This window comes from Siniperca chuatsi, linkage group LG10 (genome assembly GCF_020085105.1).
Source record: "Siniperca chuatsi isolate FFG_IHB_CAS linkage group LG10, ASM2008510v1, whole genome shotgun sequence".
Lineage (NCBI taxonomy): Eukaryota > Metazoa > Chordata > Actinopteri > Centrarchiformes > Sinipercidae > Siniperca > Siniperca chuatsi.
In genome coordinates this window covers 1005133-1032507 of record NC_058051.1, presented here as the reverse complement: position 1 = coordinate 1032507, position 27375 = coordinate 1005133, and the positions used below count along the sequence as shown (strand labels likewise).

Genomic DNA, 27375 nt, shown 5'->3' with positions numbered 1-27375 from the left:
TAACACCTGGCTGTCGCCGGATCAAGGAACACAAACGTTGTGTTATTGTTTTAATAGGTTTTCTGGAATTCTTGGACTCTGGCTGATAAACGTTATCAAGTTGTAATTAGGCGTCTTAAAACCTTTATTTATTGATTAATTATATAGATGTGTGTGTATCTGGTGTCGTATTCGACCCTTTGTTCGTTTTATGTCTGCCTTGTGACTCAAAGCAATCCGTAATTTCTCGTTTTGATAATATAAATAAGCTTTATTATTATTATTATTATTATTATCAACCGCACAGGATGTTTGTTAACAGATTAAACCGTCATTGCACAGCATGAGACTAATGTCGTACAATTTAGCGTTAAATATTACAAAAATATTACAAAACGTGGCGTTTGTGGTCAAAACTAAGAGCCAATCAGCTCTTTGATCAGGCGTTTCCCATCATGCCCCGGGTCTTGCAGTCGGTGGAGACGGAGATGCGCCTGGCTCTCGTGAGGTTATCGTTGCCTCACGTGTGCATGACGTGCGAGCTCCAAATGACGTCACCGGCTGGCAAGATGGCAGCTCCCGTATCCGGGATACTTGGGCTTCATTTTTCTACAGTGGGAGGAAGTGGAGGCGCGGCGTCCATCTTTATATGTAGTCCATGATTGGGACATACTAAGTGTTTTTTTCTGGGATACCAAATAGCTTGGGTATTGGATCGCAGCCAAAAATATATTCAGAGACGGGTTCTTTGATTTACTTCACCGGAACCGGAATATGTAATGTTTGAGCGGATGTTCAAACGCTGCCAAGGTTGAGTAACTACTGTACGCGCTTCGTATGGCGTCAATAAAGGGAGATACAGGCCTACACAACAACACAAGAGCGTTATTTAACCGAAATAAAGAGGCCGTGGGTTAAAAAAAACACTGCCTGGCGAACGTAAACTCAAAAGAAGTCTGAAATGGATTAGCTACGTTGAATACAACCTATGTAACAGACCGGAAGTTTGGTGTAACGGATGCGATGGGGAACGGGAGCCGAGAGGGGAAGCGTGAAAACACGTCCGGTGCACATTAAACGGAGGCTCATTTAGTCGATTAATGACCGCGGCGAGGATTTAGGCAGCCTCCCGTCGTTGTGACGACAAAAATGACCAGCGTGCTTTGACGTTACGTCGTGGCTTTGTCGTTAGCATGTCCCAGGTGTGGTTCCGTATCGCGTTTCGTTAAAGCTGCTGTCGTCGCTGCACTTCACGGCCATGTATCCCGCAGTCAAAGACACGGATGCGGCTCACAGGTAGAGTTATGAGGAAGTTTAGGAAACACTTTATATTAAAAGGTACAAATCACATACTTCAGTAATGCTCAACCAATGCATGACTCGTGATGCACGAGTGCCTGTTGCTCCATTAACAAGCGATCAAGTCACTGTGACTTTATGTGATTAGTTCATCACTAAAGGAATGTTACTTCATACATGCGACCACATTAGCTGGATTACATAAAAGTTTCTCTTATTATACCATTATACTTTATATCCACTTTGTACTTAATCTATCTGACCGGTATTACAGTGTGTTATATTCTGATTTGCTCAGTGCTTCTGTCCCTGTGTGCGCTGGCGTGACAGTGAGTTTCCCCTCCGGGATCAATAAAGGATTTCTGATTGATGCATCTGCTCACTTGAACAGGAGTTGTTTTTAAGTTGTATTTGTGTTGCTGTTGAAAGCAAGAGAGATGATCAGACATGTTTAAGCTCCACTGCTTTCGACAACAACACAGACACGATAATAAAATAACTACTCCTGTAAATGTGTCAGAAAAATACCACTGGGTCTGTCCTCATAGAAATATGAAGCTATTTTATTATCAGAGAGGCTGAGCAGAGGGATTAATGTAAGTAACTGTGAATTAGCATTCCTTTGCTGCTGATGTGTGAACCAATCACATAAAGTCATAGTGACTTGATCATTTAAGCAACAGGAATTCATGATATATCTGCATTAATTCATGCATTAAATGATCAGGACTCATGCATTAGTCAAGCATTACTTTATATGACTTGTACCCTTTATTATAAAGTGTTACCGAAGTTCAGTACATCTAAGAAATGTCACACCACTTACAATATATGAAAGGTAAATAAAGCAAATAAGAAAGCTTCAGTGTTTTTCCAAATTCATTTCCAGAGGTGGAACAGGTACTCAGATCTTTTACTGCAGTAAAAGTCCAGCATTCAAATTCTTACTTAACTAAAAGTACACAAGTATTGGCATTAAAATATACTTAAAGTACTCATTTTGCAGAACGGCCCTTTTCACAATCATATATATTGTCACTGGATTTTAATTAGTGATGCATCGCTCATGTTGCAGCTGGTAAAGGTGGAGCTCATTTGAATAATTTTTCCAGACGCAAATGAATGATTTACTGTTGAGTGGCTGGCAGATGTTTGCATTTTAAAAGGCTGATTTCCCACCCTGATTGTGAAGGTCTGCAGCTGTAATGTTGCCGTTTGACGCGTGAATACGTGTGAATGTAAAATTGAAACGCGTCTTTCCTTTTCACCTGTGCTCCGTTGTTTCTCTCTCTCAGTGGGACCGGTGTCTTCTACCAGGCAATGCCTGCTGTTGGAGCCGATGGAAAGAACATCATGAAACTGATTCCCGTACAGATGATCAACGGACAGTTTTTCCAAATTCAAATAAGCAAACCCAAAACAGATCCTCCGCCCCAGAAAGCTGCGAGCGTAAATATTCCCTCCGCACCTGTTCAGATGGTAAAAAAGGCGGCTTTGAATCCTTCTGCCACTCATCAGATTGTCAGGAAGCAGGTTTCCCTCATGAATGCCTCGCCCAATCAAGTAGGTTTGGATCACGCTTATTCACGAGACAAGCGTCCGTTACAGCAGCAGACTGTACAGTCAAAGGGCAGAGTACCTCAGATGGCAACACCTGCAACAGACTGTGGGAAGCCGGTGAGACTTCCGAGGCAGCTCCCGGTGACAGTGAAATCTCCAGCGCTCCCCAGAGGGCAGTACCTTCAGATCCCCCCTAATGCACACGTCCGGACAGTCCCGGCGTCTGAACTCCCTCCGAGTATCAAGAAACAGATTTTTACTTCGGCAGCCGGCTCCTCTCCAGTTTCAGGCTTACCCAGCGTGGTCTACGTGTCGCCGATCACGACCGTGAATCAGGCCGTTACTCCACCGAGTCAGTCTGCACTTCCCTCACTCCAGCTGCTTTCCAAGACACCAAATGTAACTTCGTGCGAATCCCCGTCAAAAGGATCAAAGCCATGTTTAAAGTTGATTCCAAATGTTTCCCAAAGGTCCAGCAGCCCCATAAGGTGGGTGATTGAAGAAGAGGACAGCTCGACGGCCCCGACTCCGCATCCTGTTCATTCTCCTTCTGTTACTTCAGAGATTCTTCGGGCTGTGGCCGAGAGAGAAAACGCTAACAAGCGCTGTGACGTCATTCAGAAACCAGCTTCTCAGCCGAGTCGGGGCAAAGGTGGACAAGGGCAGGAAAACGCCTTGGTCATGTGCAACGGGAAGGTGTTTTTTGTGGCCAAAAAGTGCAGCCTATCACTTAAAATGGGGAAAAGCGACGCACCCACAGCGGCAACAAAAAGTTACGAATTCAACAAAACCATCGCACCTTCATCCCAACAATCACTTGAGTCAGTCGCACCTCAGATAAAGCAGGACTTCAGGATTATCATTCCAGACGAGTCCGACGAAGTGATTGACCTTTGTGATGATGATGCTCAGGACGACTCGTCTCAACAAGCAGCATCAGCTAATATGGCAGCAGTCACTCCTCTGGATGAAGACAATGTCATATTTGTGTCATACATTCCACCCAAATCTGCGTCTGCATCGACACGAGACCTGATGCTAAAAACACAAAGGGCACTTGTGAAGGAGACGGGCCAGACGGGCACAAGCAGCTCGAACGGACTGACAGAACAAGAGAGCCTGGGTGGTACGACAGCCGGTGATGGCGGACGTGAAATCTCCGCACTTAGAGGCAGAAAAGCCGGCCAGGAGACGTTAGTCAGCGCAGTCCGAAAGGCTACGCGCGTCTGTGGCTCGGCAGTGACGAACGTGCACGATAATGAGGCCGCCCAGCAGCTGGAGAGCACGGACGGCGGTGTAGAAACAGGAAGTCCGGCCGATCCCAGCCCCGCCGACAGCAGCGGTGGAATACGCTCTCCAGTAGAGAAGGACGCCCACAGCGTGGAGGTGAGGCCACGCCTGATGCTTCCTTACTTTATTTGTTTTTGGTAGAAATGTTTTCAAGCGGGGAATCGCGTAACAACGGGATATTAACATATCAGGCAGACACAGGCATATGACAAGCCACAAAAAGTGTCCAGTGTACACTTCTGTCCTTTCCTCTCCCTTTACATGTTCGTCAGAGAGCTTTAGACGTGTGTTGGTAGGTGTATTTCTGAATTCTGGACAGAGCCAGGCTAGCTGTTTCCCCCTGCTTCCAGTCTTTATGCTAAGCTAGGCTAACCAAAGTTTCCCATGGGTAGCTGTGAAGGCTAGTTTTAACGTAAGCTAACAACAGGCGTGTTATTGTTATCAGCAAAATGTTACTGTAATTGAACCATGAATATTTGCTATGTCTTTGCACTTTCAGAGGATGTCAGTCCACCACTTTGGTCCAGACTGAAACTTTGTACAGACATTCATGGAGCCCAGAAGATACATTTTTAACTACTTTGTTGATCCCCTGACTTTTCCTTTGCTTTGGTTTACGACCAAATACCTGCAAAACGTCTGACATTCCCACCAGCCTCAGCTGTCCTCTGGTTTGGTGTCTCATTAAACAAAGGTGGTGAACGTGGTTAACGTTACCTGCTAAACATCAGCATTTTAACATTGTTATTTGAGCATATTAGCATGCTGACATTAGCATTTAGCTCAATTTAGCTCATTTAGCTGTGCCCGTAATGTGGCCGTAGTCTTGACTAGATATCGTTTGTATTTTAAAGAGTGTTGTTGTTTTTTCTGCTCGCAGAGCTGTCTGAGTCCCGCAACAAGCTGGACATCTCGGCTGGCACCAAAATCCCGTCAAACGGACGACCGCCTGCTGAGGCAGATATTTGGGATAACAGCCGATGTGAAAATACGCGTGCAGAGGATCGATGAAGCCTCGGCTGGGTCTGTCCCTGCAGAGCCTCTACAGAGCGAGTCCACAAGGCCAGCGGAGGATCAGCAGCTGAGCGGGCTGGAAGAGAGGGAACGTTTTTCACGGGACCTTCACAGTCCACCAGAAACCGACAGCTACAACGGTCTCAGCAATGTGAGAAGAGCGAGCGTACCGACTGAGCAGGAAGACCCGCCCGCTCCAAGTCCTCACACGGATATCGGACCTCTCAAATGTTCCCATTTCAAACTCAACACTAAAACTCTCTCTGCTTTGAAGAATAAGTGCCATTCAGGTCAAAGTTCACTCAAGGGAACACCATGTGATGTTGAAACCGAGCCAGTGATTGGCTACGTGGAACCCATAGATGAGGATTTCCTCAGCACCGATGAAAACGACATCCCCAACTCGCAGGACGCAGCAGCCCGGCCACAGACGCAGACTCGCGTGGATCTGAGTACAGACACAAGCAGGATGGGAAGAACAAGGAAACGCACAATGTGCCCATGTTGCATCCCTGGTACTCAAGGTCCTGCAGTGAAGTCCAGCGCAACGTCAGAAGAGCCAGAGATGAAGTGGGCATGGACGGCAGAGGAGACGAGTAAGAAAGGGAGAAGAAGAAAGTCTGTAAGAAAAGACGTAAAAACATCTGGACGGATCAGCTGTCTAGCAGCCAAGACCCAGCAGAACTGTAAGACGTATCAGGTGCCGGCCAGTTTAACGTCCGTGGACTCTGAGGAGCTCAAACGACATGAACAGATCAAAAGACTCAAAGAGCTTCTGAAAGAGAAAGAGGCAGCTTTAGAGCTCATGAGAAACACATGAGGCCGAAACTCGAATATTCTAACATAGAAGTTTTGGATTTATTTTTAGTGTATAATTCGTTATTGCTTCTATTTATTATCGGACTAACACAAGTATCATGTTGGCTTCGGCTCTGTGTCGTGGCGGTACGCAGGTGTGTGCAGCGGAGCGTCCACAGCTGGCAGCAACGAGACTGAGAAGTTGTAGTTCGTGTAGTGTCAGGTGTCGGTATCGGTGTCCTATCACAGGGACTGTAGGCAGAATATTCATCATACGGCCAGAAAACACCACCACCACGGCCAGTTTACCGCCGTGACGCCAGCGGCCATTGTCGTCTTCTTCTTCTTCTGAAGAAGAAGTGCTTTATTAATGCCTCTTGGGTTGTATTGATTGAACCACACGAGCATCACTGGAAAGCTTTATGTGCTCCTGGTGCGACAGCGGCGTGTCGGACGAGGAGACAGCAGAAAGCTCTTCATCACGGTGAGACGTGCTCAGTGGGGTTCACTGTGCAAACACTGTACGAGCATATCTAATGTGAGAAACTGAAGGGCGACTAAATGCCTCTGATTTACAGTTAGTCACTAAAAAGCATTTTCTATTTTATCGTTGTGAAAATTGTATGATTGTCTTAAGAAAAGGAGTTATTAAATGTAATTCTAATGCTATATTCATATTGGTTGAAATGGTTCATGTGATCTTTTGTGAGCTGTAGACAGCAACGCTGACTGCGTAGTGTTTGGGTGGAGTTTTATTATTATTGTGTTTTGGTCCAACGCTTTCCTCAACAGCTCAACAGCTGCTGGCCAGGTTTCCATGGGTTTATATGGGTGTGGATATTCATCATTCATCTTTTTGATAACCCTGATAAAATCAAAATGTCTTCCTGTCATGGTCGCCATTAGAAATGTCACATTACAGAGCCACACTCCTGTTTAAATTCCTTTTTTTTTCATGTTGATTGCTGGATGGGGGGTCACCGTGGGTCCTGTCCTGTAGGTTAGCTGCAGCGATGTGGTTTTGCTTTGGTCTGACCTCATCATCCTGTGAACTGCTCCACCAGAGGTTTTAGTTGCTCATCCAGAGTTTGTCCTGACTTCAGTTCCACCTCCACATCTTCTTCATGCCAGAGATGTTCTCTACAGAGCATGTGAAAACATTTCCTGCCCCAACTGGCTCCAGTCCAGATGATGGCGACAAAAAGGCTGTTTGGTTTTTCAAATAAAAGCACAACCGGACACTTCCTAATGTTCATTAAATACCGAGACGCAGAGACAAATCACCGAGGAGAGTTCTGAACTGAAAATGAAGAGGAAATACAACTTAGCTTTGAATATTATTATAATATCACGATGACATGACTCTTAATATGAAGAACAGTCTTTCCAAACCGGAAGCAAGGTGTGTCCTCCGTCAGACTTCCTGTCGGCGCGTCTGGCCTTCAGAATAAAAGTAGGGAATTCTAATTTAGAAAGTAGTTGAAGTGATCTAGTTACAGGGCAGTGGTGTAATTTGGTGTTTAACTGTCATACCTACTAAATAATCACGAAGAGTAATAAGTGGTTCCAGAAAATGAAATCAGTGTTAAGCCACACTTCCCTCGTTATCTGCAGTGGCTGCCAACAACAAGCCAGTCCGAGCTGTGTCCAAATCAACCACTGTGTAATTCCCCTTTGACTTTAATAATCTGTACTGCTTTAAGGAGAAATAGGTCGTGCCCTAAAAGTCAACAGTAACATTAAAGTGGATCAGGTCCGGGACGCGATGAGTATTTTATCAATAAGTTGTGCTATTAGTCCGGGGCGATCATCTTCTTCTTCTGCTGATGTTTTATGGCGGTTGGCAAACAGCTTTTGGTGCATTACCGCCACCCTCTGAAATGGAGTGTGGATCAGACTGGTCTTTTCCTACCCTGTAGTCTTCTTTTAAGTCCTGTCTTTTCCAAAAACCTAAATATTGCCCTGTAGCCCACACGCCCTGAGTTCAGTTGGAGTAACTCCTTTAGCCTGACCTTACTGCGACCTCTTGCCAGTTTGTTTTTTAGCATCTGTCTATCCTGCTCGTACCTCGGACAGCTGATAATTACATGTTCTACAGTTTCCTGTATGTTACAGTACTCACACACACCAGTCCCATGTTTACCAATTATCTTCAGTGTGCTGTTAAGACCAGTATGCCCAAACCTCAACCTCGAGATAATGTCTTCTTCTCTTTTTGATCTACTGGTTTCCCTCATTTCTCCTACTTTCTTTTGGATACTATACTAATGTCTACCTTTCGTTTCCCTGTTCCACATTTCCTGCCATTTCTTTTTCATTTCTACCTTAATTATGCTTTTAACTTCAGCTTTACTATAACTTACTGTCATATTTCCTTTCTTAGTTGCATCTTTTGCATACTTGTCTGCCAGTTCATTTCCCTCTACCCCTGTATGTGCTGGAATCCAGATGAATTTCACTATTATTCCTCCTTTTTCCAGCATCATGTCCTGTCTTGCTTCTGACTGTATACTCTTGAAACTGGTTTACGCACTACTAGAATCTGATCCTATTAATACTCTGGTTTGCTGCTTTCTGTCCACTCAAGGGCTAAAAGAATAGCCAACATTTCCCCTGTGAATACTGAAAGGTTGTTACTAACTCTTTTATTTGACATTACATTTAACTCTGGGATTATGAATGCAACTCCTATTATTTTCTGCTTTTGATGCATCAGTATATATTTTCGTATACTCAGCGTAATTTCTCTCTATATATCTGTAGACTTGTTTCCTATCTATGTTCCTCTCTTTCTTCCTTTCCAGTAGGTGCAGGTCCACCATTATCTCTCCTAATATCCAAGGTGGGACTACGGAGACCGGCACCGTGGGGCTTAACATTATATCCTCTATCCCTGTTCCATTAGCTGCCTTTCCTATTGTCCAACCAAAGCTCTCGATCTGTCGTTTTTCCTTCTCTTGGCGTGGTTTTAACACCTTCTGAGTAGGGCGACTCTCCTTTGTGGCCCTTTAAGTTTGCCCAGTATGTTAGCGCTAATTGGGTTCTTCTGATTTCCAGTGGCATTTCATTCATTTCCACCTGCAAGGCTGATACTGGGGTAGTTTTTATGGCCCCGCAGCAGAGTCTCAAGGCCTGATATTGTATTTTATCCAACTTCTTTAATATTGTTTTTGACGCTGATTGGTAAACTATGCTGCCATAGTCTAGCACTGCCCTGATTAATCCTATATATACAGTTTTCAGAGAAATCCTGTTTGCACCCCACTCTCTACCCCTCAAACACCTTCAAATGTTCAGTACTTTTTTACTCTTTTCAACCACTTTCCCTATATGCGTAGACCAGGTAAGATTCTTGTCGAACCAAATACCTAGATACTTGAACTGTTCTACTCTCTCTAAACTTTCTGCATAGAGTTCAAGTTTAACCTGGTCTTGAATAGTCCGGGGCGATGCGTTCAGGTGGCGCTTTTATTCTGAAGAGTCCGGCCCGGATATCCGGTTGTTTTCCGAAGAAGCGCTGAAAATGCAACAAAACACGAGTCTGGATGTTTGAAGCCGGAGACGAGCGTTTCACCCAGGTACGAGCAACAGCACGGGGCCTTTTCTTTCGCTGAAGCCCGGCTGGCGTTACGTAGCTCGGCGCCGCCGTTAACGGCTAGCTGTTACTATGGAAACCGCAGCCTCAAACGTCCGCCGCGGCCGCGGTGTCGCCTGATAGCGGCTAACTTACTTAGCTAGGTGCGGGGCCGGCCGCCGCGGGATCTTCTCCACGCGATGAAACTATCGATAACGTCAGGCTGACAGGTGAGCGTGTGGTCCGTTACAGCAGACTCGTGTAGACGCAGCTGCTCGCGAGCTGTGTGGAGGGAAATCTAATCGGACACGAGGACGATGAGGCTTCGTGCTAATGTTAGCTGCCGGGACACAGCTGCCTCATACACCACATTATATCATATGCAGCATTAACGCTGAGCTAAATGGTGCCTGTTATTCTCTATGTAGAGAAACATGAACATAACACGGACTTCAGTGGACTGGGCTGGACTGCCTCTTTCAGGTAAAAAAGGAGATACCCTTCCGCCCAGGTGTGTTTCATCATACCTGTCTCACAGAGGACATTTGTATGAGACATAGCAGAGAAATTACAGCTGTTAACTTCTGCTCAGTCCGCCTCATTGATGTGCTTTTTATTATACTGAACTATTCATACTGGAAGACTTCACCTGTATTGTTAGTAAATAATTTCTAATATAGTGTATGTTATATATATATATATATATATATATATATATATATAAAATATGTCATTCTCTCCCAAATATGTCCTTACCACAAAACAGCAAAACAATTTTGATGTTGAAATACGTTATACATTTTTATTTTATTAATCAAATATGGCATGTGGGACCATTTTATTTTACCCCAAAAAAGCTAAAACACGGCCATATACACCACAGGATGTGAAATACTGAACTGTGGTCGTAGTCAGTGATCAATGTCCATTTCCACATCCAGTTTCCACCTAAATTACACGTTGCCCGTAGTAACCGCTTACAAAAGGTGACACACTGTTAATGTAATACTCTGTAGTAGCCGTCTTCAGTTAATAAGGGAGCACTAAGTCAATGTTATCACCATAAGGGGGCAGCAGAGGAGGGCTAACGACAACTCTACTGTAGCACTGTTTCATTATTGATTTATCGATCAATAATTTCAGAGTAATCGATTTTTAAAAAGCCCAAAATTATTACAAATGTCCATCACAACTTAACAGACTGAGAATCTTGACATTTTGTCTGAAAAACTGAAGGGTTTTCAGTTTATGATGAAACAGACAAATAGCAAATCTTCACATTAGAAGTTTGTGACGACTGTGTAAATTTGACAAATGCTTATCAAAGCTGTCATCTAAACAATCATCTTATTATGATCACATCGATTCTCATCGTAAGCAACGGCCTCAGAGAAATAACTGACTGACTGCTGATCAAACGGTTTCCGCATGTCGGAGTGCACTCGGTATTGTTCTGTTTGCATGTGCATCTCAGGTTGCGGCTGTCGGCCTCAGAAGCTTTTCACGGGCAGGGTTGTCTGAATTGGCACAAGCCCCTTGTCGCACTGCCATCCCCACTCTGCGGGACGACGTCCCTTCCAATCTATCTCGCTTTCTTCGAATTTCTTAAGGGAAGCTCCCTTCCCGATCCTGTGGAGGCGAGATGTAGAGTTGCATCCAAGAACTGCATGTGCCGAGTAGTTTTGTAGCCTTGATGTTCAGGGTATACCCCCAGAAAAATCGTTAGGCCCGGTGGCAAGCATCTTTTGACGGGGGCCAGCGGCCTCCATAGGGACCTACGTTAAGTCAGTGCTAAAAGCTGACAGGAGATTTGAAAACACGACTGCTTGTCCATTATAATCGAATGAAGACTTGATGATCTTGTTGAATCAAAAGATGAAGGATGCACAAACTGCTTACTTCAATAATCTCATCACCACAAACAAACACAATCCTATGTTTCGTCTTAAATCTCTTGACCGCCTCTTAAATAACTCCGCCTCCAGCATGTCCTCACCTTTGGTGGTAGATTGTGAACATTTTTTGTCTTTCTTGGTACACACTTGTTCCTCCATGTTTCCCCTTGACATTGTGCCTCCCAGACTCCTTAAAGACGCCATCAGCAGAACTGGACCGTCTCTACTTGCTATAATGAACCAGTCACTCGCATCAGGCAATGTCCCTGAATCTTTTAAAATGGCCGCAGTTCAACCGCTTCTAAAAAAAAAAAATCAAACCTATCATACCATCAAACTATAGACCTATTTCTAAACTACTCTTTACATCTAAGATTTCAGAAAAATTGGTCTGCAAGCAACTTCTGGAACTGGTGGAACAAAATATCATATTTGATAAATACCAATCAGGCTTTCGTCACCAACGGCACAGAGAAAAGCTCTGCTGAGGGTCACGAATGACGTTCTTACAGTTACACCACGCTGAAGTTGCAGTTTTAGCTCTCTTAGATTTGTCTGCAGCCTTTGACGCTATTGACCACGCTACTGTAATTGATCAGCTGGAAAAATGGGTTGGGATATCTGGTGTGGCACTAAACTGGTTTTCCTCTTATTTATTCAACCTGAAATTGTTTGAGTGTTTGTGTGTTTTATCAGTGCTACGCTGATGACACACAACTCTACTTATCCGTTCGTCTCAAATATAACTGTTCTGCACACGTGTCTGGCCGAGATAAGTAACTGGATGTCTCATCATTTTCTATGAAGTAAATCAAGGTAAAGCTGAAATTCTGGTTTTCGCCCCAGATCAGGTCTCTGATCATCCTCAAACACCTCGGTTCATTGGCTACAAATAGAACACCTTTCTCCAAAAACCATGGCGTCATTTTTGACTACCAGCTGAAATTTGATAAACATGTCAAGACAGTTATTCAGTCCTGTTACTTTCACCTGAGGAATATTGCAAAAATACGCCCTCTGTTATCTTTCCAGAAGTTGGAAATGGTTATCCATGTTTAAACTACTGTAATGCTCTGTATTACTGCCTAAACTAAGATGCAGTTACCCGGTTACAGTTAGTCCAAAACTCTGCAGCAAGATTACTCACCAAGACCTCATATGGCTCTCTGGTTCTGATGTCACTACACTGGCTTCCGATTAAATTTAGGATTCAGTTCAAGATCCTCCTCCTCATTTATAAGGCTCTGAATAATCTCGCTCCTGAGTATATTAGTGAGCTGCTAATGCCTTATACCCCTGCTAGGCCACTCAGGTCCTCTGAACGAGGCCTGCTAGCTGTACCTTGTTCAAGACTGAAAACACAAGGAGACTGTGCGATCGCTGTCCTCCCCCTGGGACTCAGGTCAGCAAACTCCCTTGGGTGTTTTAAGTCACAGCTGAAGACCCATCTCTCTAAGTGTTTTTGTGCTTGAGTCATACACCCTGTTCTGTTTTACGTGTGCTCTTTTCTTTTAACTCTTTATCCTGCTGTAAAGCAGTTGTAACCTAGGTTTTGAAAGGTGCTATAAAATTTTTATTTTACTCACTCACTTAATAAGTCCCGTCCCCAAATATCACTTCAGGACATCAGTATTGAGCTGGGAGGAAATAATGGGAACTGGTAATGTTATTGGGCTCTATAACTGTACAAATGTTTATAAAACTTCCTGATATGGAGCCTGCACCCTTACTGATAAACTCTGTATGTGTACACAGGGAAATACACAGAGCATGGATGTCCTTGACAGACTGGAAATCTACATCCCAGTGGAGGCGGAGGTGAAAAGCATCCCTCTGTGGAGCTTAACAAACTCAGTGCTTAGACGAATGGGCCTCCCCCTGTCTGACTCTGAGGGCTCCAGGAAGCTCGCAGACTCTCCTGAAGGCATATGGATCTGTCCGGCAGTCATACGGACGAAAGGCCAGAAACCAGCTTCCCAAACAGGAAACGGTGGGATGTCCTCACTGCTGCGCAGAGAGATTCGGGCTGCGCCGGGTCCCTTCCGAATGTCTTTTGTCTCCTCCAATCGCGCAGCTTACAAGGTGCTGAAGGACACCATGCCTGGGGAAAAGGGCTCCGCGCACACACCTCACTCCTCCTTGTTACCTCACGGCTCGGCACCGGCAACCTATAAAAATGCTGTTGTCATCTACCACGGACGCATTTACCTGTCCATCAGGAACCCCAATCGAATCCACAGTGCACGAGAGACACGTGAACCACAGCCAGCTTCCCAGTCTTCCCAGTCCTCCATTCCTTCAACATCAGACTTGTCATCTAAAAGCCGGAAGAAGGTAACTTAAAGCTAGAGTGCAGGACTTTCACATATAAATGAACGTCCGTTACATCCGAGTTCACACAGTGCTGAATGAGCCTGTCACCGCCAGGTAAATCTCTCTGCATTCGCAGTAAACAGAGTTTTTAAATCTGGTGTCTGTGGCGGCATCACTGCGCTGGCACCAGTGATTGGTTTGGTTTTGATTTGATTTGCCAGAGTAGAAGCGGGGAACAACCCAGAGCCATGTAGAGATTGTATAGCTTGTGTTAATATGCTTTGGCAACGTTGTATTGTATGCAGGCGCACCAATGAACCCACTTGAATTGAACGGAGTTGACGCAACTCTCTCTCTACACAGCTCTGGAGCAACGCAGTAGGCCACAGCAGCTGGGAGTAAAACAAGAAAGAGTCCAAGAAAAGTGTCTGACGCTCCAGATAAGAGCAATCTGACATCTGAATCTATCAGGCAGATTTACTGAGCACATTCATGCTCCTCAGAGGATGCACCCCGTTTATCTGAATGACTCCATGACCTTTCCTCTAGCGCCACCCTCAGTGCAAACCTCACACTTTTAGCTCCGCTACGTAGCCTCTAATAACAGCTGGATAATAAGTATGCTGTTTGGGCTGTGCTACACTTTCTGACTTTTACGTTGCTTATTGAAAATGGAAACCAGATATATATATATATAGCACGAGTTTGACGGTATAAAGTTAAAAGCAGATGTTTGACTGTCAGAAAGACTTTGTGCACAGTAACATTTGTCGGACTCGTTTATTGTCCCGCAGCGCCAGCCCCCCCTGGCTTCTGTTGAACCTGCAGACAAAGAACTGCAGAGGAAGAGACAGCGTGTCACTTTGCCCCAGATCTGCCCGAAACAGCCGAAGGATCTTCTCACAAAACCAGACAGTCACTCCACCGCAGATCAGGTGAGAATAACAATAATAATGACACCTTTATTTGTAAAGCACTTTTCTTGATACAGTTACAAAATGCTTTGACAAAGAACGCGACACTCAATGAGAAGTGAAGGAAACTGAGATAAAATATTAAATCATACACGTAGCAAATCTCAAGAACTTCTCCTGCTGCCCAAGGTTTGTGCCCTTTTATTTAAGGGCTTAGGAGGTCGGAAAAATAGCTTAATGCCTAGATAGATAATAGAATTTAGACCTTCATTTTGAAATAAAGGCGTGAATAACTTCCTCTGGGTCAGTGGCAGACAGAAACGGTTTGATTTTAGAAACACTTGAAATTTTGGGCATAGGGCTCGGTATTGGTCGGCCTCCTTCCTGCAGATGTTCCTAATCAAAGGCCTACCAGGAACCGAAAAGATTATGCTTCTAATGTGAAGTGTTTATTGATATATATTAAATAGAAACATTTTTTTGAGTTAGTAAATTACATGTACAGTCATTTTATTACACTATCAGTCGATCCTGGACTCCCGGTCTATAATGGACCGATCTTAAGCACCTAGAATGGTAACTATTTGTAGATTAATTGTTGAATCACGCGACAGAAAATAAATCTGTCGCTATTTTGATAATCGATTAATCCTTTAAGTCACTTTTCAAGCAAAAATGCCAAACATGCTTCCTTTAACATGCTATTTCTTCATCTTATATGATAGTATACTGAATATCTTTGGGTTGTGGACTGTTGGTCAGACAAAACAAGACATTTGAATATGTCACCTTGGGCACTGATATAATTGCGATGAGCATGTTAGAGTATATTAGTATTTATTTGACCTTTTTATAGACAAAAGGGTAATCGATAAATTGAAAAAATAATCAGCAGATTAATCTGCGTTAGTGGCAGCCTTAATTACAGCTATAAACACCTGACAGCAATGAAAATACGGCACCTCTCTGGTTTATCATGTCCCATAACTATGACTCCCAACAGATGAACGTGAGCCTCATGTGATTCTGCTTTGTATGTCCTGCAGGAGCTGCTCAATGACAACAGGCCCAAGAAGACCCAAACTACATGCAGAGTCTCACACAGTGAAAACAGGAAGGACGTTATGCACAAGGGACGGGACGTATCCTCATCCAGGACTCCACGTTCTGTCCCTCAGTCCGCTGACAGTGTGCACAAAGTGGACAGCCGTCGTCACGAGGATGCTGGAGGAGAGCAGGCTGCAGAAGAAGCACCGGGCCTGGAGCCATCTTGGTTCCAGCCTCAGGGGGAGCAGGAGCAGGAGGAGGAGGAGGAGGTGGCCAACACTGACGGTGAGATCCAGGACCTGGGAGGTGAAGAAGCTGAGCGCCCCGATCCAAACAGCGACATGGACAGTAATGTACAAACTGACGGTGGCGAACCTGACAGGATTGTTGGTGTTGTAGAGCAAAGTAGCAGCCAGACCTGGACCAGGAGAGAGCCTCATGGGGCAGCTGGTGCCTCCACATCTCTGCAGTTTGACTTTACGGAGCTGGCACAAGAGGAGATGATCGCTCGAATGAAGGCCAAACTCAGACAGAATGAGGCGGCTGTCAACAACAGAGTCAACAACAGTCAGCTGTAGTTCCCCCAAACTTAAACTCTCGGTAAGTTCGTTAGAAAGCGTTTACAATTAGGTTCACGTCCTCAAACTGCTGAGGTAAAACTGACAGAGCACAAAGACTTGGCTGCACTGACACAAACGATCAGACGCCTAAGGGGGGTGTACTACGAAGCAAGTTCGACATTGCCAGGCTTTCTTTGTGTTTGCCGGTTCAACAAAACCTAAAACCCCAATCAAGAGATAACGGGTATCATGGCGGTGGCATCAACTGTCTTTGTTAACCGGGTTTTCTTCATCAGGTTCTGTGCACATTCCCAAAGAAGGGAGCGTTTGTCATTTCACTCTTCTTCCACACAAAATGGACCAGTTGTGTGCCTCCCACGTCAGTCAAGAGGATCAGGTCGTTATAATGGAGAGCTATAAAGAATATAAAGAATCATTACATTACATTCAAGAACTGCATTTTAGTTTTATTGATTTAATATTCTCTGTGAATACCAATGGACTAATCAATGTTCTAATCTGTGTTCTACTAGCTGCAGTACCAGCTGTGGAAAACGGACTTGACAGCAAATCAGGACCAAGCAGAAAAACCGCAGCTGCTGAGCCTCATTTCTCTTTTAGCGTGCGGATGATCTGCTGTGAAAAATGTAAAGTGTTAATATCACCAGCCGAATGCACGTAGGTTCCCGTGACAACGCGATGCCTACCCCGGTAGCTCACCTGGTAGAGCGCGCACCATGTACGAGTCCTTACTGCAGCGGCGCGGGTTCGAAACCGGCCCGACGCGGCCCTTTGCTGTGCGTCTTCCCCTCTCTCTCTTCAGCTGTTCCTCTCAAAGGCAAAAAGCCCCAAAAATGATCTTTTAAAAAAAAAAAGTTTGTGTATATAAAGTATTCTCTCAGCGGATAATCTATATCGCTCAGAGAATATCGTCAGGAAAAGAATTAGTGAAAGGGCGGCGCTTTTTAAATCTGAAACTCTGAACACAACAACCTCTTCTGGAGCAGGTCATGTGTGCAGCATCAGTTACCATGGCGATCGAGCCAGGTTAAAGGAGAGCCGCCTTCGTGATACTGTAAACTCTGGCTAACCCTCTCGCTTCGTAGCACGCCCCTCTGGACACGGGTGGGCTTAATATGCTTCAAACTAACTTGTCAGGCTTGACCCAGCTCCCGCTGTTGTGTTGTTGTGGCGATCTTTAGCCTTTGAAGCCGAGATATCAAACCATTATCCTGGGCTCGTTGCGATTATCCGTCTTGAGAAATGGTTGTCATAATGGGAACATTTTGTGTAGATTAATGGAACTTACCTTTGTCATTTGGCTCTGAGCCCACCGGTCCCCATCGTCGGTCGACTTCTCTCCTTGCGTTCTTGCGTACAGAAGTCTTGCACCTCGCTGACTTTCTGTCACAGAGCCTGGAAACAGCTGCTCGGCGCCTGATGCAGCCGCTGCCGTCGCTGCTGTATGTCCCACCTGGGGATGAGTTCGTTTCAGTGAATTGCTTAAATTTAGCTCATGTTTGCTTATGTGCTTGTGCCTCTGATCAAATGTCATTTTTCATGTTTAACAAAGACTCACTTTTGGCCGTTTGTGATTGATTTTTCAAATGCCAACATCATCGGATATATTTCTGTTGCTGCAAATATCTGTTTGCAATAAAGAAATGTGTATGTGTACAGGACTGTGTTCTCATTTAAAGGAGCATTCAGCAGCTCAGAGATACAGTGTGTTCAATACATGATGCTGTAAGGACTCCGTCTCCTGTCTCTGATTGGCCCTCATATCCATAAATGCAAGATGAATGTAGTAAAACAGTAGCCATCAGGCTAACAATGAATGGGCCTGTTCATGATACCATCAGAAATGATTTCCAGAAGACATAAGGTGCTTATAGCAGATCCATATTTATTAAAGGTGAAAACAGTATCCAGACTAACAATTCAATGCATTTCCAAGAAGATAGCGTTACATGTCTTAATCAGGTGCCTTACTACTGTAAAACTACCAAACATAATCAGACTTCTGTCATGAAGAGTCTGTTTGAGTGCCTCGATTTTACTATTTCAACATAGTTTGGCTCATAAGTATTACGGACAATCCCGAGACACTCATGCAACTTCTCATTGGTCATGGAACACGGGCCCTTGTTTTGATGGCATTCATCTGAGAAAAGCGAGACAACAAATACACAGTATCTCACAGAAGTGAGTGTACAGCTTGTATAACAGTGTCCCCTCAAAATAACTCAAGATCCAAACTTTGTCGGTATTAGCAAGGTCACGTTCCTTATTGTGGGGAGCTGATATTGGCTAACATGGTTTCACCAAAAGTCCACTGCAGCCTCAGACTGCAAGTGCTGTTTTAAAACAAAGGAGGACTGCGCATCAACCAGTTCCATCTGAAAGATGCTCTCATCAATACGAGACATTACCTCTTTCGCTTTTGCACAGAAGTCTGCAATACCTTAATGGGAATGCTGAAGTCCTCAGTCGGGTGTTATGTGTGCCCCAGGGATGGGTCGCACCAACTGGTCTTTACTAAGCCCGGTTTTAGCGATGCGCGTCCATGTGAATGCCCACTCGACTATGGCAATCGCCTAGCAGCGTGCGTTGCTAGGACACATTGTTAACAGTCTCCTGCTGTCTTGCCACAGAAGCGAATGTATTTAGGTCCTAAAATGGGCGCGTATGGTGCTGACACATTGACCAGGACAGATCACCGCACAAAGCAGAGCTGACCGAGATATGGGCCAACTTTAGGATTTTAATTAATTCGATTTTTTTTTTGTTAACTTTGTTCGTAACCTCATTTTCACTTGATCGAATTATCTTTTTTCAACTTAAGTTATGTATGTATCTCCATGTTTACACCTTTGTTCAGTAATTCAGCATAAATTTGCAGACAAGCACAAAAGCATCTATTGAAGTTTTAAGTGGGAGTAATGGAAGAAATTGGCTAATTATAGTCTCTGTGCGAGGGAAATTCTTTCTAAGATATGCACTTTATGTCTACGCTCGAGGACTTGTTGATGCATCGCTCAACAGGTGACCTAGTGGTGGCGTGGCTGGTGTTAGACCGCCGGTCTGGCTCAGTCCTCAGAGGGAGTATCGGGGATTTTGACTTAACGCCTGCTCCGGACTAGGCTTAAGATTTACGCCCAGTCTTAGCGAGAAAAAGGCGTAAAACTGGACTCGGACTCAGAACGCCAAGTTGGTGCAACCCGGTGCTGTGCTCATGAATGTGCAGAGTTGTGGGGAGTGCAGCCATTTTGTTGCCATTAGGTCTGTTGTGAAAATCGTTAGCTTTGTCTTGAAGGCGCAAAGCTTCTCAAACAAATCAGCGACAGACTTTTCCCGCCCCTGACAGAAAATAAGGGAAAGCATAACAGGTCCCCGTTTAAGTGCTTTTCCTTTTTTTCTCACGTTGATTGCTGGATGCTGTGGACACTGATGGGGGGTCACCGTGGACCAGCACTGCCAGACAGACCTTCCTGTAGGTTAGCTGCAGCGATGTGGTTTTGCTTTGGTTTGACCTCATCATCCTGTGAACTGCTCCACCAGAGGTTTTAGTTGCTCATCCAGTTTGTCCTGACTTCATTTCCACCTCCACTTCTTCTTCATGCCAGAGATGTTCTCTACAGAGCATGTGAAAACATATCCTGCCCCAACTGGCTCCAGTCCAGATGATGAACCCTTTACCAGTGCCTCAATATCAGTCATGAACACTATCATGGCTCAATTTCACTGCACTTGTCTTTTACAGCATGGTCAACATGCAACGTTAATATAGTAAAACAGCTCTGACAGAACAGGAAGACAATGATTATTAGCCTAAATCAGTGGAAACAAATCCCCTTCCTATCGTGACATTAAGAACTTCTCCACTGGTGCCCATGTTTCAGCATATTCTGTCTCATTATTTTCTAGTCTGAAAGCTACTTTTTCCAACTTAATCATCTCTGTTGCTTCAGTGATCCATTCTTTCTGAGTTGGTGCATTTAAGGCAATCCAGTTATCTGTGATAACCTTCTTCGTGACCAAACATAGCAAGGGAAAGACGGGGTGTAATATAATATACTTTAGTACTTTAAATTGTCTTAGTGTGTTTTTGTGCAGCTGAAGGGTTTCCTTGGATTTTTCCATACGTCATTCCAGGAAACGTCATCCATTTCATTTAATATCGTGTAAAAGATTTGAACTATATTTTTATTGAACAAGTTGTGGTTAAAAAGTATGTTTTCAAAGTTGTGTGTGTCCTGCAGCTGGGCATCTTTGTTTCGTACCTCGATGTAAAATGAAATGGGCTCCAGGTAGATCGTCCCGATCCACCGCGTGAAGTTTTTCCCAAAACCACATTTTTGCAGGGTCCTGAACATAAAGGGCCGTTCAACTCGATCGAAGGCTTTTTCAGCATCTAAAGTGCACAGTGCTGCTTTTTGCATATTGAATAATATTATAATAATAATATTTCCTTGTGTTATCAGATGAGTGTCTGTCAGCTTTCCGATTATGTGAAGTAATCTTGCTGACTTGCTTCAGGCTCATCATCACTGCCAGACTTGTAGAGGTTTTCATTAAAAGTCTGTAAAGGTTTTATTGATTTGATCTGGATCAGTGGTAGTTAAATTATTTGGTAATCTAATACAAGATCTGTTTTTTAAGTCTTGATGCTAGCAACTTTCCTGCTTTCTCCCCGCATACATAAAAATGTTGCTCTCTTTAATTTGTATTAAGTTATGTTTCTTATAATATTTCATTTTCAGCTTTAGCTTTAGCATTTTAAAGTTTCCCATGTCAGGAATGGAAGTCTTGTTCATGTCCATAAATGTATGAAATTATTCTCCGATTTGCTTTTTGATTTCTGGATCAGCGTTTAGATCTCAGCGATACTGATGACGATGAAAATTAAATTACTTTTAATATCAAGAAACCGAAACCTTCTAAACCGGAAGCAAGGTGTGTCTTCTCCGTCAGACTTCCTGTCGGCGCGTCTGGCCTTCGGAATAAAAGTGGGGAATTCTAATTTAGAAAGTAGTTGAAGTGATCTAGTTACAGGGCAGTGGTGTAATTTGGTGTTTAACTGTCATACCTACTAAATAATCACGAAGAGTAATAAGTGGTTCCAGAAAATGAAATCAGTGTTAAGCCACACTTCCCTCGTTATCTGCAGTGGCTGCCAACAACAAGCCAGTCCGAGCTGTGTCCAAATCAACCACTGTGTAATTCCCCTTTGATTGACTTTAATAATCTGTACTGCTTTAAGGAGAAATAGGTCGTGCCCTAAAAGTCAACAGTAACATTGAAGTGGATCAGGTCCGGGACGCGATGAGTATTTTATCAATAAGTTGTGCTTAGTTAAAAGTGTCGCCCCTGCACACTGTCGCCTTATGCGCTGCGCAAGATATTAGTCCGGGTGGCGCTTTTATTCTGAAGAGTTCGGCCCGGATATCCGGTTGTTTTCCGAAGAAGCGCTGAAAATGCAACAAAACACGAGTCTGGATGTTTGAAGCCGGAGACGAGCGTTTCACCCAGGTACGAGCAACAGCACGGGGCCTTTTCTTTCGCTGAAGCCCGGCTGGCGTTACGTAGCTCGGCGCCGCCGTTAACGGCTAGCTGTTACTATGGAAACCGCAGCCTCAAACGTCCGCCGCGGCCGCGGTGTCGCCTGATAGCGGCTAACTTACTTAGCTAGGTGCGGGGCCGGCCGCCGCGGGATCTTCTCCACGCGATGAAACTATCGATAACGTCAGGCTGACAGGTGAGCGTGTAGTCCGTTACAGCAGACTCGTGTAGACGCAGCTGCTCGCGAGCTGTGTGGAGGGAAATCTAATCGGACACGAGGACGATGAGGCTTCGTGCTAATGTTAGCTGCCGGGACACAGCTGCCTCATACACCACATTATATCATATGCAGCATTAACGCTGAGCTAAATGGTGCCTGTTATTCTCTATGTAGAGAAACATGAACATAACATGTGGCAGAGACATTTAAACCAGGAGGCGGACTTCAGTGGACTGGGCTGGACTGATCTGTAGTAGCCGTCTTCAGTTAATAAGGGAGCACTAAGTCAATGCCTGTTATCACCATAAGGGGGCAGCAGAGGAGGACTAACAACAACTCTACTGTAGCACTGTTTCGTTGTTGATTTATCGATCAATAATAACAGACTGAGAATCTTGACACTTTAGACGTTTGTGACGACTGTGTAAATTTGACAAATGGTTATCAAAGCTGTCATCTAAACAATCATCTTAACTAGGAAATAATGGGAACTGGTAATGTTATTGGGCTCTATAACTGTACAAATGTTTATAAAACTACCTGATATGGAGCCTGCACCCTTACTGATAAACTCTGTATGTGTACACAGGGAAACACACAGAGCATGGATGTCCTTGACAGACTGGAAATCTACATCCCAGTGGAGGCGGAGGTGAAAAGCATCCCTCTGTGGAGCTTAACAAACTCAGTGCTTAGACGAATGGGCCTCCCCCTGTCTGAGTCTGAGGGCTCCAGGAAGCTCGCAGACTCTCCTGAAGGCATATGGATCTGTCCGGCAGTCATACGGACGAAAGGCCAGAAACCAGCTTCCCAAACAGGAAACGGTGGGATGGAAAACGTGTCCTCACTGCTGGGCAGACAGGTTCGGGCTGCGCCGGGTCCCTTCCGAATGTCTTTTGTCTCCTCCAATCGCGCAGCTTACAAGGTGCTGAAGGACACCATGCCTGGGGAAAAGGTCACCATGCCTGGGGAAAAGGGCTCCGCGCACACACCTCACTCCTCCCCGTTACCTCAGGCCTCCGCGCCGCCGACCTACAAAGACGCTGTTGTCATCTACCACGGACGCATTTACCTGTCCATCAGGAACCCCAGTCGAAACCACAGTGCACGAGAGACACGTGAACCACAGCCAGCTTCCCAGTCTTCCCAGTCCTCCATTCCTTCAACATCAGACTTGTCATCTAAAAGCCGGAAGAAGGTAACTTAACATTTCAGTTGGTGATTACATTCAAGTCACAGCAACAAACCAGTAGAAGAAAACCTTAAACTTGTCATTTGACAAGTTTACAGCTTTAGCCTTGGACGTGAAACACGAGTCTACAAGAGTAGGTATAATGTTTACCAGGTTCACTATCTTAGTTTGCATGCTGTCATTAGTTAGTTAGCACGTAAGTACAGCTGATGGGACTGTCGTCACGTTTGCACGTATTTGGTCATAAACCAAAGGATGGGACAGTTAATGGCTGTTGAGATATTTCAGTCTAGGCTCAAGTAGCGGACCGGTTGACATCACCATAGCTACAGAACTATGGCGGCTACAGAGCACCTGGTTAGGGCCCCTAGACTTTGGCGACTCCTTGTAGTGGTATCAAAACATCACCGGTGCAGACTTGGCAGACAGCACAGCGCCAAATTAGCTGCGGATATTCATGCTCCTCAGAGGGTGAAATCTAATGTGTTCAGTGACTCCCTGACATCAGACCACTGTGCCGCTTGTACGCAGGACACATCTGAATCTATCAGGCAGATTTACTGAGCACATTCATGCTCCTCAGAGGATGCACCCCGTTTATCTGAATGACTCCATGACCTTTCCTCTAGCGCCACCCTCAGTGCAAACCTCACACTTTTAGCTCCGCTACGTAGCCTCTAATAACAGCTGAATAATAAGTATGCTGTTTGGGCTGTGCTACACTTTCTGACTTTTACGTTGCTTATTGAAAATGGAAACCAGATATATATACAGCACGAGTTTGACGGTATAAAGTTAAAAGCAGATGTTTGACTGTCAGAAAGACTTTGTGCACAGTAACATTTGTCGGACTCGTTTATTGTCCATGGCGCCAGCCCCCTGGCTTCTGTTGAACCTGCAGACAAAGAACTGCAGAGGAAGAGACAGCGTGTCACTTTGCCCCAGATCTGCCCGAAACAGCCGAAGGATCTTCTCACAAAACCAGACAGTCACTCCACCGCAGATCAGGTGAGAATAACAATAATAATGACACCTTTATTTGTAAAGCACTTTTCTTGATACAGTTACAAAATGCTTTGACAAAGAACGCGACACTCAATGAGAAGTGAAGGAAACTGAGATAAAATATTAAATCATACACGTAGCAAATCTCAAGAACTTCTCCTGCTGCCCAAGGTTTGTGCCCTTTTATTTAAGGGCTTAGGAGGTCGGAAAAATAGCTTAATGCCTAGATAGATAATAGAATTTAGACCTATTTTGAAATAAAGGCGTGAATAACTTCCTCTGGGTCAGTGGCAGACAGAAATACTTGAGATATGGTGAAAACAAGACTGAAGAAGTTGGTTATTGAGGTTTGAATCAAAAAGTACACCCAAATTTTGGGCATAGGGCTCGGTATTGGTCGGCCTCCTTCCTGCAGATGTTCCTAATCAAAGGCCTACCAGGAACCGAAGCGCGCTCCAGACTAACTCTCTACATTGGTGGCACGTAATTTAGGTGCAACCAGTAATACGTTTTGTCAGTTCCCATAAACATTGGTAATTTCTTAACACATGTCAGTGATTGTAAACAGGAATAAAAGTGCAGATAAATGTGTTTTTAATGGGCTTAAATGTAGTAAAAGGCAGCTCTTCTTTGGCTTTATTATTATATTATGAAATGGGGTGAATGATTTATTTGTACATGCGGATTCGGATCACGTCAGAGCCGATCTACACATCACCACTGCACACCCAGCTGGTGTTTCTTAAAAAATATTTTTATATAGTATTTTTTAATCAGACCTGCTAAAGTTCAGGCTGCTGGAAGGCTTCTAAAGTGAAACACCAGTGCAGGAAATGTTTATTGACGTAGCTTAAATAGTAACTTTTTGCAGTCACTTTATTACACAATCATTTGATCCTGGACTCAGTCTATAATGTCTCCTAATTATGTGACCAAGGGGAAGCATGAAATAAGAGAAAAGAATAGGGCCCAGTGTCAAGCCTTGGGGGACACCGAAAGCAAGTTTTGTAGACGAGGAAATGGAGCTGCCGAGTTCCTCAGAAGAGTTAGACGTTAATATGGGTTAGTTAAGTCTACTTGCTGACCGAAGGTAAAAGGCAGTTAATTCACAGTAAGCAATAAACACCTGACAGCAATGAAAATATGGCACTCCTCTGGTTTATCGTGTCCCATAACTATGACTCCCAACAGATGAACGTGAGCCTCATGTGATACTGCTGTGTATGTCCTGCAGGAGCTGCTCAATGACAACAGGCCCAAGAAGACCCAAACTACATGCAGAGTCTCACACAGTGAAAACAGGAAGGACGTTATGCACAAGGGACGGGACGTATCCTCATCCAGGACTCCACGTTCTGTCCCTCAGTCCGCTGACAGTGTGCACAAAGTGGACAGCCGTCGTCACGAGGATGCTGGAGGAGAGCAGGCTGCAGAAGAAGCACCGGGCCTGGAGCCATCTTGGTTCCAGCCTCAAGGGGAGCAGGAGCAGGAGGAGGAGGAGGAGGTGGCCAACACTGACGGTGAGATGCAGGACCTGGGAGGTGAAGAAGCTGAGCGCCCCGATCCAAACAGCGACATGGACAGTAATGTACAAACTGACGGTGGTGAACCTGACAGGATTGTTGGTGTTGTAGAGCAAAGTAGCAGCCAGACCTGGACCAGGAGAGAGCCTCATGGGGCAGCTGGTGCCTCCACATCTCTGCAGTTTGACTTTACGGAGCTGGCACAAGAGGAGATGATCGCTCGAATGAAGGCCAAACTCAGACAGAATGAGGCGGCTCTCAACAACCTGCACTCCTAATAAGGACAGCAACAGTCAGCTGCACTTCCCCCAAACTTAAACTCTCGGTAAGTTCGTTAGAAAGCGTTTACAATTAGGTTCACGTCCTCAAACTGCTGAGGTAAAACTGACAGAGCACAAAGACTTGACTGCATTGGGTTGTTGTGGCGATCTTTAGCCTTTGAAGCCGAGATATCAAACCATTATCCTGTGCTCGTTGCGATTATCCGTCTTGAGAAATGGTTGTCATAATGGGAACATTTTGTGTAGATTAATGGAACTTACCTTTGTCATTTGGCTCTGAGCCCACCGGTCCCCATCGTCGGTCGACTTCTCTCCTTGCGTTCTTGCGTACAGAAGTCTTGCACCTCGCTGACTTTCTGTCACAGAGCCTGGAAACAGCTGCTCGGCGCCTGATGCAGCCGCTGCCATCGCTGCTGTATGTCCCACCTGGGGATGAGTTCGTTTCAGTGAATTGCTTAAATTTAGCTCATGTTTGCTTATGTGCTTGTGCCTCTGATCAAATGTCATTTTTCATGTTTAACAAAGACTCACTTTTGGCCGTTTATTGATTTTTCAAATGCCAACATCATCGGATATATTTCTGTTGCTGCAAATATCTGTTTGCAATAAAGAAGTGTGTGTGTGTGTGTGTGTGTGTGTGTGTGTGTGTGTGTGTGTGTGTACAGGACTGTGTTCTCATTTAAAGGAGCATTCAGCAGCTCAGAGATACAGTGTGTTTAATACATGATGCTGTAAGGACTCCGTCTCCTGTCTCTGATTGCTTTGACTGAGATTTGCTTTGTTTGATTTCTGAGTGAGGTTAAAGCACGGGGGGATCAGCAGGGTCCCAGATGCTCAGGGGCCCCGGGCTCACTGTGTTTGCTCATTCGATCAATTGCAAATTTGTTCAGAACTCACGCTGGTGGTGTCTTCGTATTGACTTTAAATGCAATCACATCACTGCTAAAATTCACTATTGACCATATCAACACTTACAAGCTAGCCAGCAGCTTGCTCATTAGCAAACATCGTGAAAATAAGCAATCTACAGTTTTCTGTAAGTACGTGTGTGACCTTCTGCCGAGCCGCTCTTCTCTTTCTTTCTTTGTATCTGTAACTTTGCAATCATGATCTCCTCAGACATTCATCCACAGCTGACAAAGATTAAACTTCCTGATCCAACGCATTGTCTTTGTCAGTTTTTTGGGGGGGGAGGGGATCATACAGAACTTACAGGCAAATATTTGGTTACCATGAAGTTAAAAAGGTTTAACTTTCGATCATTTTTTCGTGTCGCTGACGAGTCGGCATCACCTGCTAGAGGCCCTGAAAGCTCAGCGCACTGCAGCACGAGAAAACATCTTCACCAG

At 44.7% G+C, this 27375-nt stretch overlaps 2 protein-coding genes across 3 annotated transcripts; both read left to right on the top strand.

Moving 5' to 3' along the window:
• Positions 1–431: 431 nt before the first annotated feature.
• On the top strand, positions 432–27187 carry lrif1 (ligand dependent nuclear receptor interacting factor 1). 2 transcript variants are annotated; one of them, XM_044212869.1, is made up of 6 exons: positions 432–1275; positions 2574–4224; positions 5009–6940; positions 19741–21775; positions 22615–24225; positions 25457–27187. In XM_044212869.1, the coding sequence occupies exons 1-3, from the start codon at positions 1238–1240 to the stop codon at positions 5960–5962; spliced, it is 2643 nt and encodes an 880-aa protein (XP_044068804.1). In that variant the 5' UTR covers positions 432–1237; the 3' UTR covers positions 5963–6940; positions 19741–21775; positions 22615–24225; positions 25457–27187. The 2 variants fall into 2 exon arrangements, with proteins under 2 accessions (XP_044068804.1, XP_044068803.1); XM_044212868.1 differs by having other exon boundaries at positions 19741–22001.
• si:dkeyp-110g5.4 (uncharacterized protein LOC561637 homolog) lies at positions 9383–27187 on the top strand. The gene is made up of 5 exons (XM_044212870.1): positions 9383–9518; positions 13165–13743; positions 14517–14657; positions 15683–16222; positions 25997–27187. The coding sequence occupies exons 1-5, from the start codon at positions 9486–9488 to the stop codon at positions 26021–26023; spliced, it is 1320 nt and encodes a 439-aa protein (XP_044068805.1). The 5' UTR covers positions 9383–9485; the 3' UTR covers positions 26024–27187.
• Positions 27188–27375: the final 188 nt, after the last annotated feature.

What these genes read in the sequence shown, in the direction of transcription:
- lrif1 (XM_044212869.1), top strand. Translation starts at nt 1,238, where the DNA reads ATGTATCCCGCAGTCAAAGACACGGATGCGGCTCACAG. An exon ending in GACACGGATGCGGCTCACAG is followed by an intron (nt 1,276 to 2,573) that starts GTAGAGTTATGA and finishes TCTCTCTCTCAG; the next exon opens with TGGGACCGGTGTCTTCTACC. An exon ending in AGGACGCCCACAGCGTGGAG is followed by an intron (nt 4,225 to 5,008) that starts GTGAGGCCACGC and finishes TTCTGCTCGCAG; the next exon opens with AGCTGTCTGAGTCCCGCAAC.
- si:dkeyp-110g5.4 (XM_044212870.1), top strand. Translation starts at nt 9,486, where the DNA reads ATGTTTGAAGCCGGAGACGAGCGTTTCACCCAG. An exon ending in CATCTAAAAGCCGGAAGAAG is followed by an intron (nt 13,744 to 14,516) that starts GTAACTTAAAGC and finishes ATTGTCCCGCAG; the next exon opens with CGCCAGCCCCCCCTGGCTTC. An exon ending in GTCACTCCACCGCAGATCAG is followed by an intron (nt 14,658 to 15,682) that starts GTGAGAATAACA and finishes TATGTCCTGCAG; the next exon opens with GAGCTGCTCAATGACAACAG.